The 16108-nt window shown below is 54.3% G+C and overlaps 1 protein-coding gene across 7 annotated transcripts in view; it reads left to right on the top strand.

Moving 5' to 3' along the window:
- The window catches only part of DUSP8 (dual specificity phosphatase 8), a 45928-nt gene extending 30238 nt beyond the window's left edge, over window positions 1–15690 (top strand). For all 7 annotated transcript variants that reach the window (XM_064425213.1, XM_064425215.1, XM_064425214.1 and 4 more), the window contains 4 exons: window positions 6864–7030; window positions 8150–8309; window positions 8493–8616; window positions 9008–15690. In XM_064425213.1, the coding sequence (XP_064281283.1) occupies window positions 6864–7030; window positions 8150–8309; window positions 8493–8616; window positions 9008–10088 (1532 nt within the window). In that variant the 3' untranslated portion in view covers window positions 10089–15690. The remainder of the gene's footprint in view (window positions 1–6863; window positions 7031–8149; window positions 8310–8492; window positions 8617–9007) is intronic.
- The last annotated feature ends 418 nt before the right edge of the window (window positions 15691–16108 follow it).

Raw genomic sequence — 16108 nt, 5'->3', positions numbered from 1 at the left:
GCAGCCCTCCCTCCCACCGGTGCGACTGTCTGGCCGCGGGGACCGCTCCGGGCTCCCCTGGACCCTTCGCCGTCCAGACGAGCTTGGCGAGGGCGCGGACGGAGCGGAGAAGGGAAGGAGGAAAGCTGCGGGAGCCAGGAGGATCTGCCGCCAGCATCTCTGCGCCCTCGGGCGCCGGGTTGCGGGGGCGGGGGGCACCGGGCAGAGGAGAGTGTGCGGGGCGAGGACGGCGCGGAGAACAAGGAGCCATCGGCTCGGAGCGCTGCGCTGCTGCCCGCAGCCCGGCAGCTGCCCGCCGGAGCCATTTCGCTTCGCCAGCGCTGCCCTGCCTGCCCATCTTGGGTGGCTTCTTTCAGAAAGGGGTTTTGCAGTGTTTCCACCCCCCAGTGACAGGGCGAAGGGCACGCGGAGGAAGGGGATATTAACTGGAGCAGCTTAAAAATATGCCGAGCCTGGGATGACCTAGATTACCGAAGGGTTGAATCAAGCAACTTCCCCTCCATCACCACTTAAAATGGGAGGCTGCTAAAAGTGCCTGACAGGTTTTTGTGGCATGAAGCACATAACCCAGTGATGGTGTCATTAGTAATAAGTCACTCCTGGAAATGACACATTTTTCTTTACTTAGAACGAGTAAGGCTGGTCCAAAGCAGGCACAGTCACCAGAGGAAAATCAAGCTCAACAGCTCTGGGAGTGTGTCCGTGGTTGTGTAGGCAGAGGGCTTCCTTTCTGCTGCTTTGCCTTTTTTTAAAGATGTTTTCTGTTTCTTTGGGAGAATGGGAGCAGGCTATGGGAGAAGCCTGCAAGGCATGGGGGGCTGGCACAGGTTGGAAGGCAGCAGGGCACTGTAGCAGCAGATGGACAGAGGCTGTTCGGGGTGACCGTTGGGGAAACAGGGAATGCACATGAATCCATAATAGGGCTGATTCATCGGCTTTCTCATCCTCACTGCCTGGGAAAAAAAAAAAAAAAGAAAGAAAACGAGTCAACAGTGGGGTGATGAAATTTTGTACCAAATGAGGGGATGGTGAAACCTGGACAGGGGAGTGGAAAAAGAGACTGGTTGAAAACTGGACATCTCCCTCCAGTGCACTGAGATGGGGGGGCATGAAAGAGCACCAGCCAGGAGAGGGCAAGCTGGGCAGGCTGCAGAGCACCAGGATTTCACCAGGCTTGTGGGAAGGATGCGCAAGCAAATGTGTCTGTGTCCACATCAGGCATTGCTGGGAGGGATGGGCTGAATCAAAAGGGACTACAGTACCGGGGAAACAGTGAGGATGGAGGCAGGGGGAAAATTCAGACGCGTCCCAGGCAGCAGGAAATGCTGACAAAGCCCCGGAGCTCCCCGGAGCACAGTGAGTAAGGATGGCTGTAAGCGGTGTTTCATCATGCCGCCCGGCTTAGCTGCCGGCACCAACAGGCTCCCACCCAGCACGAGTCAGGGAGATGGCGTTTTGCAAAGAGGGATTTTCCCAGCGGCTCTGGGGCTTGATGTGCAGCTCGCCAGGCTCCTCCATTTTCTGTCCTTCAGTTCAACCTGCGGCAGAGATGCTCGGCCGAGCACTAAGGCTCATTGTCATAAGAACTGAGCATAATGCAGGTGTGAGCTGGGCTTTTGCAGGTCCCCCCAGCTCTTGTCACCTCCTGCCGTACCTCAGTTCAGCAGGATGCTTTAACACTTGGGGATGGATGGGTGAGAGTGCTGGGAGCAGCATGTCCCCGAGGGGGCTGGGCTGATGAAGAGGGGGTATCCAGGCACCACCATGGCCACCAAGACAACGCAGCAGCGAGGCAGCCATGCCGGCGTGGCGGCTGCTCCCGCAGCAAGCCGAGGCGCGTGCTCGCTTGCATGCCCCGCTGCTCCTTGCCACGTGCCGCCCTGGCAGCAGCTCCCAGCCACCACAGGCATTTTAATGAGAGCTGGGCAGAGCTCTCAGCCCCCTCAGCTGCCAGGAGCTGTAGCGGGGCAGAGGGTCTCCAGCAAAGCACAGGCGCAAAACTCATTGGTGAGGCTGCGGGCTGCCGCAAAACCTCCGGCAGCTGCTTGGGGAGCCGGTCTCTGAACAGCTCCGGCTGCTGCTCTCCAGCTCTCATTATTGCAGCCGTGAGGGTGGGCTGTAAAACACATCCTTAATACCCCTGCAGGTCTCCTAGCTTCCGCTGTGAGAGCTGGAGGTGAGGAGTGGGGCGTGGCAGCTGCTGGCCCAGGGAGGATTTCCAGCTCTGGATCCCCTCCTCCCTGCTGCCACAAACTGATGGCACAGCAGAGTGACATGTCACCTCTTCCCTGTTTCTTGGTGGGGACCTTTGAGCCTGCAGTGCACAGGGGAGGCTGCTGAATAGGACATGCTGCTCAGTGTGTCTCTAAGGAAAATTCTATGAGACTCATGGGGCTGTTCAAGAGGCATGTGGCTCTCTTGAGCAGTTTTGGGGTGAGGCAAGTGCCCTGGGTGGCCCTTTCACAGCTTCTTGCAGTCAGTGGGGCACAGCATCAAGGCCAGAGCTGTTGGGTTTTTTCAGAGGCCTCTGAAGGAGGTGGTGGGTCCATAGGGCTGGAGATGAATGTGCAGCCATCAGAGCAAGGTGTGAGAAGATTTTCAAGCTGCAGCTCCACTTTACACCTCCAGCCTAAAAAGATGACCTCAGTGCAGGGAGGGACACAGGAAACAACAGGGAGCTGGGATATCCATGCTTCATGTGTCCCACACCTTTTTATCCTCAGCAGTGTCTCTGTTAGCATCTCATGCAGCTTAATGGATTGTAAATCCCTAAAGCTAAGGCTTACCACCAGAAGAAAATAATGCCACACCACATCCCTGTCCCTAGTCAGGACTTTGTCACCCTCTGTGTCACCTTCTCTGCATCACCACTGCTGCCCAGTCTTGGCAGAGAAGGGCACAGTGCAACTCACAGGTGACAGATTTTGCCTGCGATGTTGTCAGTGACCCAGCTATGACTAGGATGTCCCCAAAAACCACCTGAAGGTGGTTTTTGGGGACATCCTAGTCATAGCTGGGTCAGCCAGGGCAGTGGAGGGTCCCCCAGCTGTGTGAGGGTCCCAGCTCAGGAGTGCAACATCTCTGTTCTTACATCCTGCAATCTCCTTCCATGTGTGTTTTTGTTCCTTTTGGTTGCAGCTGTCTCAGGGCAGGCAGGCTCTGGTGCAGGGCCTGGCAGAGGGCCTCCTCCCTGTGCAGTTTGCTGCTGGAGAGGAGGAGTCACACGGCTCCCAACATTTGCAGCAGTGCAGGTACCACAGAAGCCTGCTCAAAGATGCTGCTGGCATCTTCCCCCTGCCTGACCGACAGTCTCGGGGAGATTCCCAGGCTGTTTGCCTTCCCTCTGCAGCGCCTGTTCTCACAATAAATCCAATTTCACTGGGTGGTTATCATAGATGTTCAGCTGGAAAATACACAGAGGGGAGACCCTGGCAAAGATGGGCATAGGGGAGAAGTTGTGGTGTTTCCCCCTCTCCTCTGTTTGACAGAAGGGCCATGCATAGCAGGGCTGGGGGGCTGGCCCAGAGGGGTCTCTGCAGGACACAGCAGGAGGTGGAAGGGTGCTCAGCACCCTGTGAGTGAAACCTTGGGTGAGGGAGATACAAGGTCTCTGTTGTTGCACTTTTCTGGAACTAAGTTGCTGCAACACCCTGTGCCTCAGTGTGATTTTCACTTGCAGGAGGGTGATTTTCACTTGCTAGGCCTCCTAGAACCTGCCTGATGCTGGTTCTTGGCTCCTCTTTCCTCCATTTTCAGCAGCAGCAGTGAAAGCATCCCCATTTTTGTTCTGGTTCCCTTCCCTTCCAGTTCCCACTTCTCTTCCTGGGCACTATCTCTGCCTCAGGTAACTGCAGTAGGCAGGCAGACAGTGTTTTTTCCAGAGAAGGGTTTTAAGAACCCTCCATGCTGGAACAATGAGCAGCTCACTGGGCCACGCCACACAAGGACCAGCTCCTTCCCAACAAGCCCTCAGCAGGGTAGGGGAGCATCCAGAAGAAACCAGAGATCCCCATAAACCCACTCCATGGCAGATGCAAATCCTTCCTGAGCTTAATTCCACACATGCCAAGAGAAATGGTGCTCCTGGCATGAGCATTGTGAATAAAAGAGGAAAGGCTGGAACTGGTGCTACCCTGGCTCCTCACCTCATTGTGCTCTGCTGCTCTCTCCCAGCAAAACCTGGGATCCATGGCCTGGGGCATAGAGGGGAGGAAAGCCCAAGTATCAGTTGGAGGCCAGCCAGGGACATTCACTGCCTTTGGGATTGTTTGAAGAGCTGCTTCACTTTCTAAAAATGAAAGGCACGCTGGAGCAGCCGCTGCAGGGTGGGGTGAGCGTCGCTTCCATGTTGGGATGGTGTCAAGTACCTGGCCCCATCTCTAGGGTTTCCCCCAAGCCCAGACTGCCCTCAGCAGCTGCAAGTATGGGGGAGATGAGGACAGGGGGCCTGGAGCATGCCTGGACTCCTGGACACAGGGTTGAGGCTTTGCTTAGGACAAGTGAGGTGAGCTATGGGCATCATGTCAGGTGTCAGCATCTTCCAGTTGAGGCAGCCTGCCCTCTGCAGCTGAGGGTGCTGCTGCCACCTTCCAAACATCCCTGCCTGCCTCACAACCCCCTTAGCTCCTGCCTGGAGTTCCCCAAGCAGGGCTGGCAGAGGGTCTGCTGCCAGCTGAGTGTGGTGGGCACAGGCAATGGGCAGAGAGCAGCATGTCCTGACCTGCTTGAACTATGAGATCATCTTAAAGAGCCATACAATCCCATCCACTGCCCTGGGCAGCTCCTGGTGGATGTGAGTACAAGAGGCTGGACACCTATGGACCAGAGCAGGCACTGATCCTTGGGGCTGCATTTGTGTGCACCCTGCTCCCCAAAAACATGCTGTGTTCCTTCAGAAAAATTCCCATGTTGTTTCACACAAGCTTGGGGTCAGATCTGTGCCCCACTCAAACCCTGGTGCTGCAGGCTTCTCTAGGGGCAAGTGAAGGACACACTTCCCAAGGGTTTCTGCCCCAGCATCCCCCAGGCATCAGCACGGGGCAAAGCAGGGAGGTCGCATGTGTCCATGAAGAGCTCTGGCTAGTGATGGACAGTCCTTGGCAACGGGGCCACAGTGCAGACATGAGCAGTAACCAGAGCTATGCTGCACCTGTGCTGGGCCTCCTGCTTTTGCTCTGATTTAATGTCCCAGTTGAGGGCTGATGTCATTTCAGAGGGAGCAAGAGAAAAGGAAGTGCTGGAAAAGATAAGGTGCTTTAACTCTACCCCTCCTGTCTTGACTGGGTTTTAAAGCTGGGAGGTGTGTTAGCTGCCAGACAAGAAAACAGAGGGGAGGAAAGAGGTTTGTTGAAGGACACCTTCTCCTTAGGCCAGTGAGAGCTGACACCAGGAGGTGCTGAGATGCAGTGTGATGGAGGACCTTGGATGTTCCCAAGTAGTGTGAGCATGATTTTGTGCACTGCTTTGGCTTCTCCATCACCTTCATCTCACAAACATGTCAGATGGCTTGTCTGCAGCACCAGTCATGCCTTTCTAGAGCGTGGGTGCCACACCAGGAGCCAGAAATGTTGCCAAAATGCTGGAGAAGGTAAATTGAGAGTATGCCAAGGCTGCCCTGCTTCCAAAGGGGAGAGGGACTGGCTCGTTAAAAGGTCTTGTTTAGCTGTGGAGATGGGCCAGGGATTCTCACGATGCTCAGTCCAGAGACTTGGGCTTTCAAAAGGATCTCATAGGAGCATTCTGGTCCCTTTGACAGTCAGAGGCAGTCAAGCCCCCAAGTCCTCTCTGCCCTTTGGGTGATGTCAAGCTGCATCTGCTCATTCACATAACTGGGAAAACCTCAAGGGAGACTTGAGGCAGATATGACTCAAGCTCCTCTCCATTGCATGAAGCTGCCACCCAGATGTCCTCAGCTGGAGGGGAGTGGAATTAGGCCATTGCTAGCCAGACCTGGCTCTACCCTGGAGTACCGGATCAGCAAGTGAGAGCAAATCAGGATCAGTGGTCTTATGCAACTGTGCAGGACATGCAACAGCACCCGGGGTTTTCCAGATCTCCTTGCTGCCCTCTGTGCAAGCAGGGCAAGACTTGTAGCCCTGCTCAAGCTTTCAGGAGTGGCTCTCAGGCTTTTGACCATGCCAGACACTGTGACAATACCTCTGGCTGTCACATGCCAGCTACTGCAACCTTGGCTGGGGGTTTTCTTTCAACACGGGGCTTGAAGATGCTCAAGCTGAGTGTGACTGCCCAGCAGCTTGGTGCAGTAAACTGGACACTGCTTGCTGTCACATTCAGCAAGGTCAGAGCATGAAAAACAGCAGTGGCCTGCAAGTACCATTATGCCACCATGGTGTGGCAGAAATCATGGGCTTGGCAGGGCTGGGCAGAGGAGGTGTTTCTCAGAAATCACGATGTGCAAGTGTAGCCAATACAGCAAGGTTTGGGCTGACCTCCCACACCCCAGGAGCTTTGCATCTCGGGGCGTTGGCTTGTCATCCTGCCCTGATGGATTTTGGTATCAAAAGGTGACCCTCTCCTCAGAATAGTAGGGAGCCAAGAAAAGGACTGTCTCTTCCTGTTATTTGTCTGAATGAAGTTGAGAAGAGCCAGCTTCGTTGGCGAGGGTGTGGGATGCCTCACACGTGCATTAATATCCAGCTGTGACAGGGAAAAGTCAGAGCTGGTTCTCCATTCCTTTCTCTGTGTGTGTCACGACCATCACAATGTATGTGCACTGGTTGGTGGTGCCTTGTTGCTCCTGGAGGCTCTGTTCTCAGGGCTGCAGGGTCATCACCACTTTGTGCCCAGCTACTGATGACCTCGGCCGTGCTGCTCCAAGCTCAATGTCCCCATTTTCTCCACAGGAGGCTTTGCCACCTTCTCATCCTGCTTCCCAGGGCTCTGTGAGGGGAAGCCAGCTGCCATCCTGCCGATGAGCATCTCCCAGCCATGCCTGCCTGTGGCCAACGTTGGCCCCACGCGCATCCTGCCACATCTCTACCTGGGCTCCCAGAAGGATGTCCTGAACAAGGTACAGCCCTCTTGAGGGGACACGTCTGCCCTGTCCCACTGGGGACCCCAGTCATGCAGAGAGGTGAAGGTATTAAGGATTTCTCTCCTTCCCAGTGGGAAGACTGCACAATGCCCTTTAAAAGGTGCCAGAAAGGCTGTTCTGTGATGTCACACCAGGGAAGGAATTTTGTTTCAAGGAAAAGTAATGATGAGAAGAAAGAAAGAGGAATTGCAGTTAAAGCGCTGCCAAGCATCTGCCTACTGCAGCCATGAGGGAGCCAGCCAGGCATCCTCATCCATGGCAGGCCAGGAGACAGACGGACCATGACACCAGACTGGAGCTGGAGACAGAAAGGAGGGAGAGAGAGATTATGTACAGGGAGTAGAAGGAAATTAAAGAAAAAAATGACAAGAATGTGAGCCTGTGAGCTGGACTGGCTCCATCAAGCCTGCTGGAAGGGCAGGAACAGGCCACTGGAGACCCAGGGCTGAAATCCTGCAGCCAAAATCCTGAGGAACCAATGCCAGGCAGGGAAATAGATGGTTTCCTTCCCTCCCCACTTCCTTGGAGGGTTTTGTTCACATTTTGGAGCTGTGTTTTCTGCCATGCCCACAATGTAGCCACGTGCTGGAGAAGAGAAGCACTGCCCACGCAAGGCCTTACTGCTGCCTATGGATAGAGCTTCTTCTGGCCACATTGGTTAACGTAGGGTGCTGCCAGTGACTCACTCCACCCTGTTGGTGAGGTCTCCTTTCTCCCTCAGCTGATACTTTCACAGCGTTCAGACAGAGTTTTTGCTAATTTTCTTTCTTGTATTGTCCTATTCCTTTCATACTGGGCTTGCTGGGTTTTTCCCTCTGGAACCCCTTTCCAGGTGTCTTTGGCCTTGCCCATTTTACTTGAACCAAAATAAAGATCTGCTGAGGTTCAAACCTGTGTCATCTAAATTGACACGACCTTTTCAGCTGGTCTCTGCTGTATTATCATCATATTATCAACTGGGCCAAGGCAGCACTAGGAGACCCACAGGAGAAAATGCAGGGATGGGAAAAGGCAGGGAGTGTGCATGGCAAGAGACCTTCGGTATGTGGTGTGGGCTGAATTCAGCTGATCATTTGATGGCTTCTTTCCCAACAGGACCTGATGACACAGAATGGGATAAGCTATGTCCTAAATGCCAGCAACTCCTGTCCCAAGCCAGACTTCATCTGTGATAGTCACTTCATGCGCATTCCTGTCAATGACAACTACTGTGAGAAGCTGCTTCCCTGGCTGGACAAGTCCATTGAGTTCATTGGTGAGCTTTTCTTATGGTTGCAGACTCTCCAATCCTCAGCCTTCACAACCTGAACTCTTCTATCCTCCGTGGTCTTGCTCACAACTGTTGTCCTCTCACACAACGGGCTGGGGTTTGGGGAGGGAGGCTGGAACCATTTTGCTCACCATCATTGTTGTCTCTGTTTCTTCTGCCATGCTCCAGACAAAGCGAAGGTGTCCAGCTGCCAGGTGATTGTGCACTGCTTGGCTGGGATCTCCCGGTCAGCCACCATTGCCATCGCCTACATCATGAAGACCATGGGTATGTCATCAGATGATGCTTACAGGTGAGTTTTCCCCTGAGGGTACTGGGGTGTTATGCCAGTATGCTTCACTCCAGGGAAGGGAAGCAGGCTAAGCCCAGAAGGAGAGGGTCAGAGCTTCTCGACGCTCTCTCTTGCCTTGGCTGGGTCCCAGTAAAACCAAACCAAACCAAACCTTCCATCATAAAATGCATGCAACAAGGAATGGTTGGGAGTGGTAAAAGGGAGTGGGGGAGGCAGTCCCACCTCTAATCCTCAGGCATCTCAAGGCCCCATGGTTCCCCAAGATCCTTTTCTTTGGAGGGTCTGGTCAGCAGGTTCTGGATGATGCCTCTTCTCCCTAAAGAGGCTGAGAGAGTAGGGGTGGCCCACTGAAGGACCAAGCACCAACGGGGCTGTCTGTGCCTCTCGGCAGGTTTGTTAAGGACCGTCGCCCATCCATCTCGCCCAACTTCAACTTCCTGGGCCAGCTCCTGGAGTACGAGAGGAGCCTGAAGCTCCTCAAGGCCCTGAAGTCAAAGGGCGACTGGAGCGAGGGGGACGCGCAGCCGGACCCAGCAGAGGTGGCTGAGAGCAGCCGGCATCCCCTGACACCTACCTCAGAGAAGGCCGAGGATGTGCCGAGGAGCAGCGGCTCGGCGTCCCCCACCAGTGACCCCGAGCGGCAGGGCGGGACCCCAAAGGTCCTGTCACCCACCACCCTGCAGCAGGGGCTCAACGGCCTGCACCTCTCCTCCGAGCGCATCCAGGACACCAACCGCCTGAAGCGCTCCTTCTCCCTGGACATCAAGTCTGCCTACTCCCCCGGCCTGCGGCAGGACCCCCCTGGGCCCCCCGGACCTGGGGAAGCCCCCAAACTCTGCAAGCTGGACAGCCCCTCGGGCTCGGGCAGCCTCAGCCCCTTCTCCCCAGGGGCGGACAGCCCTGACCGGCCCGCGGGGCCCGAGCTGCTGCTGGAGGCCAAGGTGAGGCAGCGGCGGAAGCACCGGCACGCAGCGGGCTCGCCGGCCCACGGGCTCAGCCTCAGCGCCGGCGGGAGCTGCGCCGCGCGCAAGAGCCCGGGCGCCGAGGACGGCCTGCCGCCACGGCTCGGCCCGCCGCCCGCCGCCGCCACCGCTGCCTGGAGCGGCGTGCACCTGGAGTCCCCCGGCTCTGCCTCGGGCGAGGCTGGCTGGTTCTTCGGCAAGGACTCCGGCAGCTCTGGCGGCAGCGGCGGCGGCCTGTTTCCCAGCGCCGGCCCGTACCCGCCGCCGTTCGGCTGCGGCGCGGCGGCGGCCGGGTGCGAGATCAGACTGAGGGACAAGGCGCGGGCCGAGCCGCGGGACGGGCGGCACAGCTGGCATGAGGAGGCCGGTGCTGAGAAGCAGTTCAAGCGAAGGAGCTGCCAGATGGAATTCGAGGAGACCATGTCCGAGGGCAGGGCTCGGGAAGAGCTGGGCAAAATCAGCAAACAGTCCAGCTTTTCGGGCAGCATGGAGATCATCGAGGTGTCCTGACACTCACCTGGGCTGCCTGGAGACCTGGGACGGGGCTGGGGCGGGGGGATATTTAAGCTGGGGGGAGCGGGAAGGGGGGCGGCGGGGTCGGGGGGTGTATTTATACTTGCGCGTGCATTTTCGGGAGCGCAAGCGCTGAAACCGAAGCGAAGGTGGACGAGTCTTTCCAGAGTCGGGAAACATAGTGGCGGATGCTTAGTGTCCCTCCTGCACTCACCCTGGTCCTTCCCCGCCCATCCCCAGGGCGCCCCAGCCCTCAGAGACCCACACTCAAAATTTGGGCCTAAAACTCAAGCGGGAAGAGTTGGGGAAGTGGCAGGGATTGCAATTTTGGCTGTGGTGATGGGGCACAGCACCTGGAGGGGGGACCACAGCTGCCCCTTCCCTGCACCCTGGTGCACTAAGCATGCTCCGCTGTGTTTCTCTGGCTAAGTATCCTAAAAATGCTGCACTGGAGCAGCCCTATACATATATAAATATATATTATATATAATATAAAGAAAAAAAACCCGAAAACACACACACGAAAGAAAAGGTAAATGGTTTTACTGCAATTTTTATTGAGACGTAAATAATATTTCAATTTTTTTGTTTTGTTTTTAATTTATTGAAGCTGTTCATTCTGGCAATGATTTGCAGACAATGTGGGGCGGTACTTTCAGCTCTATTTTTACTGTGTATGGTATTTAAATCTGAAATACGAGTTTCTAAGCAATACCTGAGGCCTGTGGCTCCTTCTATAGTTAATGTCCACAACATAGATTTCCCCCTTCTCTCTGGGCATATCAACAAGGGGACAGGAGACTCTTCTGGGCACTTTTTCTAGAAATGAACAAGTAAACAAGCAAACCATAAAACCTTCTTATGACACAAACTGAGCCAGAAAACTCTTCTAGAAGCTGCTGCCTCTTCTTCCCACTTTGGTCTCTGTTTGTTTCTCCTCATCTCCATCCCAGCCATTACCACCATCCCAGCCATCATCCCATCCTAGGCATTGTCCCCATCCTGGCCATCGTCCAATCCTAGTCATACTCCCTCTCCTCCTCTCCCCTCCTTTTGGCTGCCCATCCTTGCCGGAGGGGGAAAGGTGGGAGTCACCTAAAGTGGATGGAAGGCGGTGGGATGTCACCTCCAGCTGCATGGGGAAGGTGTCGGAAGCTGCCTCAGCAGAGGGAGGGATGCGAGGCTGGTGGTAGCTGGGATTTCTTGTTGGGAGGTGTCTTGCCTGCCTGCCCCAGCGCTTCAGCTCCCCCTCACCTCAGCTACCTTGCTTGGGAAGTATGGGCACCACTCTTCCTTTGGGGGCGGCGGTTCTTCTGGCTTCCCACATCCTTTGTTTCACATCCAAGAAGCTCAGGCAGAGCGTTTGCAGGTGCCGGGACTCTCCCGGTCCTGTTGCCCTCCAGGCCAGCTCCCCTCCATCCAGCGGATGATAAGCTGTCCAGACATGAAGCTCTGCAAGCACATGGAGGGGCACAAGTGACTTATTTTTGGAGATGGTTGGCTGCTTCCTCCCATCTGGTGGGAAGCCAAGCTCTTGCCCCCAAACCCCAATGTCAGGATTGCTGAGAAGCTGCTTTCTGAAGCTGGAGGCACTGAGCTGCCTCCCCTGCAAAGCACATCTCTCCCTGCAGCTCTCTTTGCTTTCTCCCTTGTCTCGCACTAGTTTGCAAAGCTGATACCTCAGGGGTCTGTGTTCGTGCATGTCTGTGTCCTGTGTCATCCTTGGAGTGTTGTTTCTTTTTTTCTTTTCTGGGTCCACATGGTTTCTCTCCCTTTCCCTTGTTCCTCCTCTTGTCATTCGTTTCTATCTTTAAATCAAACTACCCGTGACAAAACCAAATGATCTCAGGTTTAAAACTGAACATAAAGCAGAGGCGTGAGGAGCTGCAATCACACGAGGAGGGGCTGCTTGCTTCAGCTCGTTGCTTCCTCAGCCACCTCTGTGTTTGCAGTTGAGGCAAGTCTCCCTGGAGACTCCTTGCGCTCTTCTGGCTTTAGTTTTTCTGGTTTTCCATGGAGCTATTTGGTGAGATGCTGGGGACCCTCACATGCTCCTGGTGTGGCAGGGAGGGATGGGGGTGGATGGAGAGCCAGGGACCACCTGCTCTTCTCCCCACATCACATTTGATGAGAGTGAGAGATCTCATAGTCAGTCCTGAAAAGCCTACCACCACCCATCATTGCCTCCAGCAACCACCTCAAACCTGCTCAGTGTTGCCAACCTGAACATTGCTCTCTTCTCACCATGAAGCAGTGATGACACTATTTGCTAAGCTCCCTTTCTAGACTCCAGAAGGCATTTAGGTCCACCCCATGAGCCAGGCAGCTATTTCAGGAGCTCCACTTGCAGCAGGCCGTCCTAAGTAGGCATCAATGTCAAGTCCAAGGAGGGAGAAGAAAAAGGCTTCATCCTTCCTCTGGTGCCTCCTCACTGGGCATAATGTTAGTGTCACCTGCCTCCTGTCCAAGGAGTCTGGTCCTCCTTCCCCTTCTGCTGGCCTCAGTGGTGGCATCTCTTCCCAAGCATGCCAGTGGTGATTGTCTGCTGATCTCTGCCCCGTAGCACTCGGTCCCTGCCCATCCCATAGTCCTCTGGGGTTGGTGCCAGCGTGGACTTACTGAGCTCAGGTCAGGCAAGGTGCTGGCAGGAGCTGGTGTAGCTTTGAGCAATGGAGAGAGGCTTAAATGGCTTCCCAAGGGATGTAACAGAAAGGACAACAGGTGGCCAAAACCAGGTGGGGAGATGAGACAAAGCACTAGCAAGCTCCCATCTAATTCCTCCTGTTAAGTGACACGGTGTGTTGCAAGCACAAAAAAGCAGGTGGAGCTGCTGACCTGAAGTCAGGAAGGAGAGGATGCATGTTGTAAATGAGATCCTGAATGTCTGCGAAGAGGCAGTGGTTGGCTTTTTGTCATCTACACTCTGCCACCGCCTGGACGCTTCTGAGACTTGTTTGAGGTTTTACACACTGTGGACTCCTCTCTTCTCTGAAACCAGAACAAAGATAAGTATATTTTAAGATTTGTAGATCATAGATATTCCTGACCCACCTCTACAGCCTTTGCATTCATCCATCTCCTATACATTGGGCATGTGCATCAGAAACCCTCATATATACAATATTTTAAGTCTATATCCAGAAAATAAGCCTTGATGGAGCAGCCCTGCCCAAGTGTTTCCTGCCCATCCTGACCCAAAGCCATCAGGGTCACCAAGTGGCTTGCAATTAACTTAATTTTTTTTTTTTAAATCAAACTCTGTCTAATGAACCACTTTGTCCATGAGTCAGAGAGCTGTGAATTGTCATGAGGAAGGATGTGTCGGGTGGTAATCCTCCACATCATCTGTCAGCCAAGTTTTTTTTGTGGGCTCTCACAGCCAGCTGACCCTTCCCAAAGCCTCACTGGAACAAAAAATCACCTTTCCAAGCCAGTCTGATGAGGGTGCATTCATTTGTAAGGACCTACAGAGGCAGAAGGGTGAGCAGAGGAAAGGAAAGGTCTCTTCTTTCAAGGGAGGAACCAACAAAGCTGCTGAGTGTCCGATGGCAGTGGCAATGCCTGCACTTTCCACTGAGCAAATCACAGCTCTCCTTCAAACTAGGAAGGACATTTTGCTCCTTTCCCTCCAGCCTCTGCCTGTCCTCAGGGCTGAGCCTCCCGACCACCTCTGTCCCAGCTGAGCAAAGCTGGCAGGAGGGCAGTGATCAGATTGGCAACACTGAGCCAGAGGCTTGGGTCAGAGCAGGCTCGTCCCTGGCCTCAGCAGCAGCATCCCCAGCCCCTGCTGCTTTCCCAGCCCTTCTCTTTGTCTGCTTGTTTCTTTGGATGTCCATCCCCGTTACATCTGCTCCTTAGGAGACAATGCCCCTCAGAAACCCCTCCTGCTGTCCCCTTTCCCCTCCCATTCTTAATACTAATGATAATAAGCTATCAGTGTTGTCATTGCAATCTATGAATGATAGATTTGAGTATTTATGATTATTATTATTATAATTATTATGGTTATGATTCTGTACTTTTTTGCTTCTTACTCTTTGTATGTTGCTCTTTGTTTCTCTGTTGTGAATAAAAGCAAGGCCCCATCTCACCTTCTCTCTGCTCCCCGCAGCCCGGCTGTGGCTGACTCGGCACAGCTCCCGGCTGCCCCAAGCCTCAGGAGGCAAACCCTCGTCAGAGGAGCTGGAGGGAGGTGCTTCCTAAGGATATAAAGGCACCCAGACCCGGGGCAGATCCATTCTCCTAACTCTTCCCTTCCCTTCCTGCAGCTCCTCTCCCCAGTGCAGGTTCCTGCTCATCTTTGCAAGAGGCAGGAACCCACTGGCACCAACATCAGAGGATTAAATAGCAAAAGTTTAAAGCTTTAAGGAGCATTGGCCAGGCATCCAGTTCATGGAATCAGCTCCCTCCAGGCGATGGTCCTCACCTTCTTCAGCTGGCTGCAGCTGCAGGCTGCATTTTCACCCACAGGAGCTTCTTGCTCTGGCATCGCAGCTGCTTTGCAAAGCTGCCCTGCTCAGCTGAGCCTGGGACAGTGGCTGCTGCTTTAGCCACATGCCCTGGGCTTCCTGGGCTTGAGTGTCCTCCTCATGCTGGTGGTTCCCCTGCCCAGGAGAAGCACAGCCTGGGGAAGAAACATGGACAGTGCTAGAGCAAGCCCAGTGGCAGAGCCACAGGGAGACACGTGAGAGGCCTCCGGTACCTGGAGGGATTTAGATAGGCTGGGAATAGCTCCCAGCATGGGACTTGGTGTGGTCTTTATCCAACACTGATAATTGTGGTGTCATGAGCAGGTCATGAGAGGCTGGTGCTGTTTTTTTGCACCCATTGCCTGTGCTCCTGGTACAACCTGGAGCTTTCCAGATGACTGTAAGGTGTAGGAGGAGACATTAGGGGAAGGGAAGAGGACCCCCATCTGCACTGTGGTACAAAACACTCCCTGTACTGTGCCAGCCCCATGAAGAGTCATTTTAATTTGCAGGATTTAACTGCCCTTCTCCAAGTGGCCCAGGCACAGTTTCTTGTCTCTGTCATGACTTCGCTTTGTCATGGGTCGGGGTCCTGCTCATCATGCTGTGCTGAACACATTTCCAAGGTTGCTCTGAGACCACACTGGAGAGGAGAGAGCTCAGGTCTCACCCCTCTCTTGGGGAACCCTGGTAGATGTCTGTTGGGGTCCCGGTCCAGCATCACCCTTCCTACCTCACCTGCCTTTGGAGCAGCCGTGGACAGGGAGGGAGCAGGCAGGTTCTGACCATGCCGGGACTGACCCTCTTCTCCCTTCCTCATCCCTGTAGGATCAGACCCTTCCTCAGCAAGCACAACACAGAGAGGGGGTCTGTACCCACCCTGGTGTACCTGGGGACTCCCAAGCGTGGAAGAGAGGGTCTGGCCTCCAGCCCCACCACACTCCCTTCCTCGCTGTCCATTTGGCCAGCACCGGCGTCGGACCCGGGGAGACACCCTGCCCCTGCCTCGTCTTTATTTATTTATTACCAGAGGCTGTAAACAGCAGTGCTTTTCTACCCTCTACTTTCTTTTCCTTTCTTTTGTATTCTGGAACAACGTGTTGTAATAAATACCCGAATAGGTGTTTTAACAGCTGGTGTCAGCCTTGGTTTTTGAGGGTCAGACCTTCTCAGGATGGGGCTCTTTGGGAGTTTGGGGAGGGCAGTGGACCTTTGGTTGCAGTGATGGGGCCTAGAGCTGGACATAGAGGCAGACCTGGACACAGACAAACCTGGATGCACAGCCAGACCCGTGTCTACATATAGGGCCCAGCAGCTGAAAGCTGCAGCTGGACTAATTCAAAGCAGAAATAAGGCTCATGGCTGAGAGAGTAGTGGCATAAAAATTAATTGGGGCATTCATGGGCACTCAGACTGCAAACTGCCACTCTAGGGGCTCTGAAGCTGTAGTCAGGTGCCTAAGCATCCCCTTTCTAATGGAAAGGATTGTCCCAGTCCTGCTCTAGATGGGAACACACACATGTAGGTAATGATACAGATTGCCATGCT

Source organism: Passer domesticus, chromosome 6, assembly GCF_036417665.1.
Source record: "Passer domesticus isolate bPasDom1 chromosome 6, bPasDom1.hap1, whole genome shotgun sequence".
Taxonomy (NCBI): domain Eukaryota; kingdom Metazoa; phylum Chordata; class Aves; order Passeriformes; family Passeridae; genus Passer; species Passer domesticus.
This window is presented reverse-complemented; position numbering and strand designations above follow the sequence as displayed.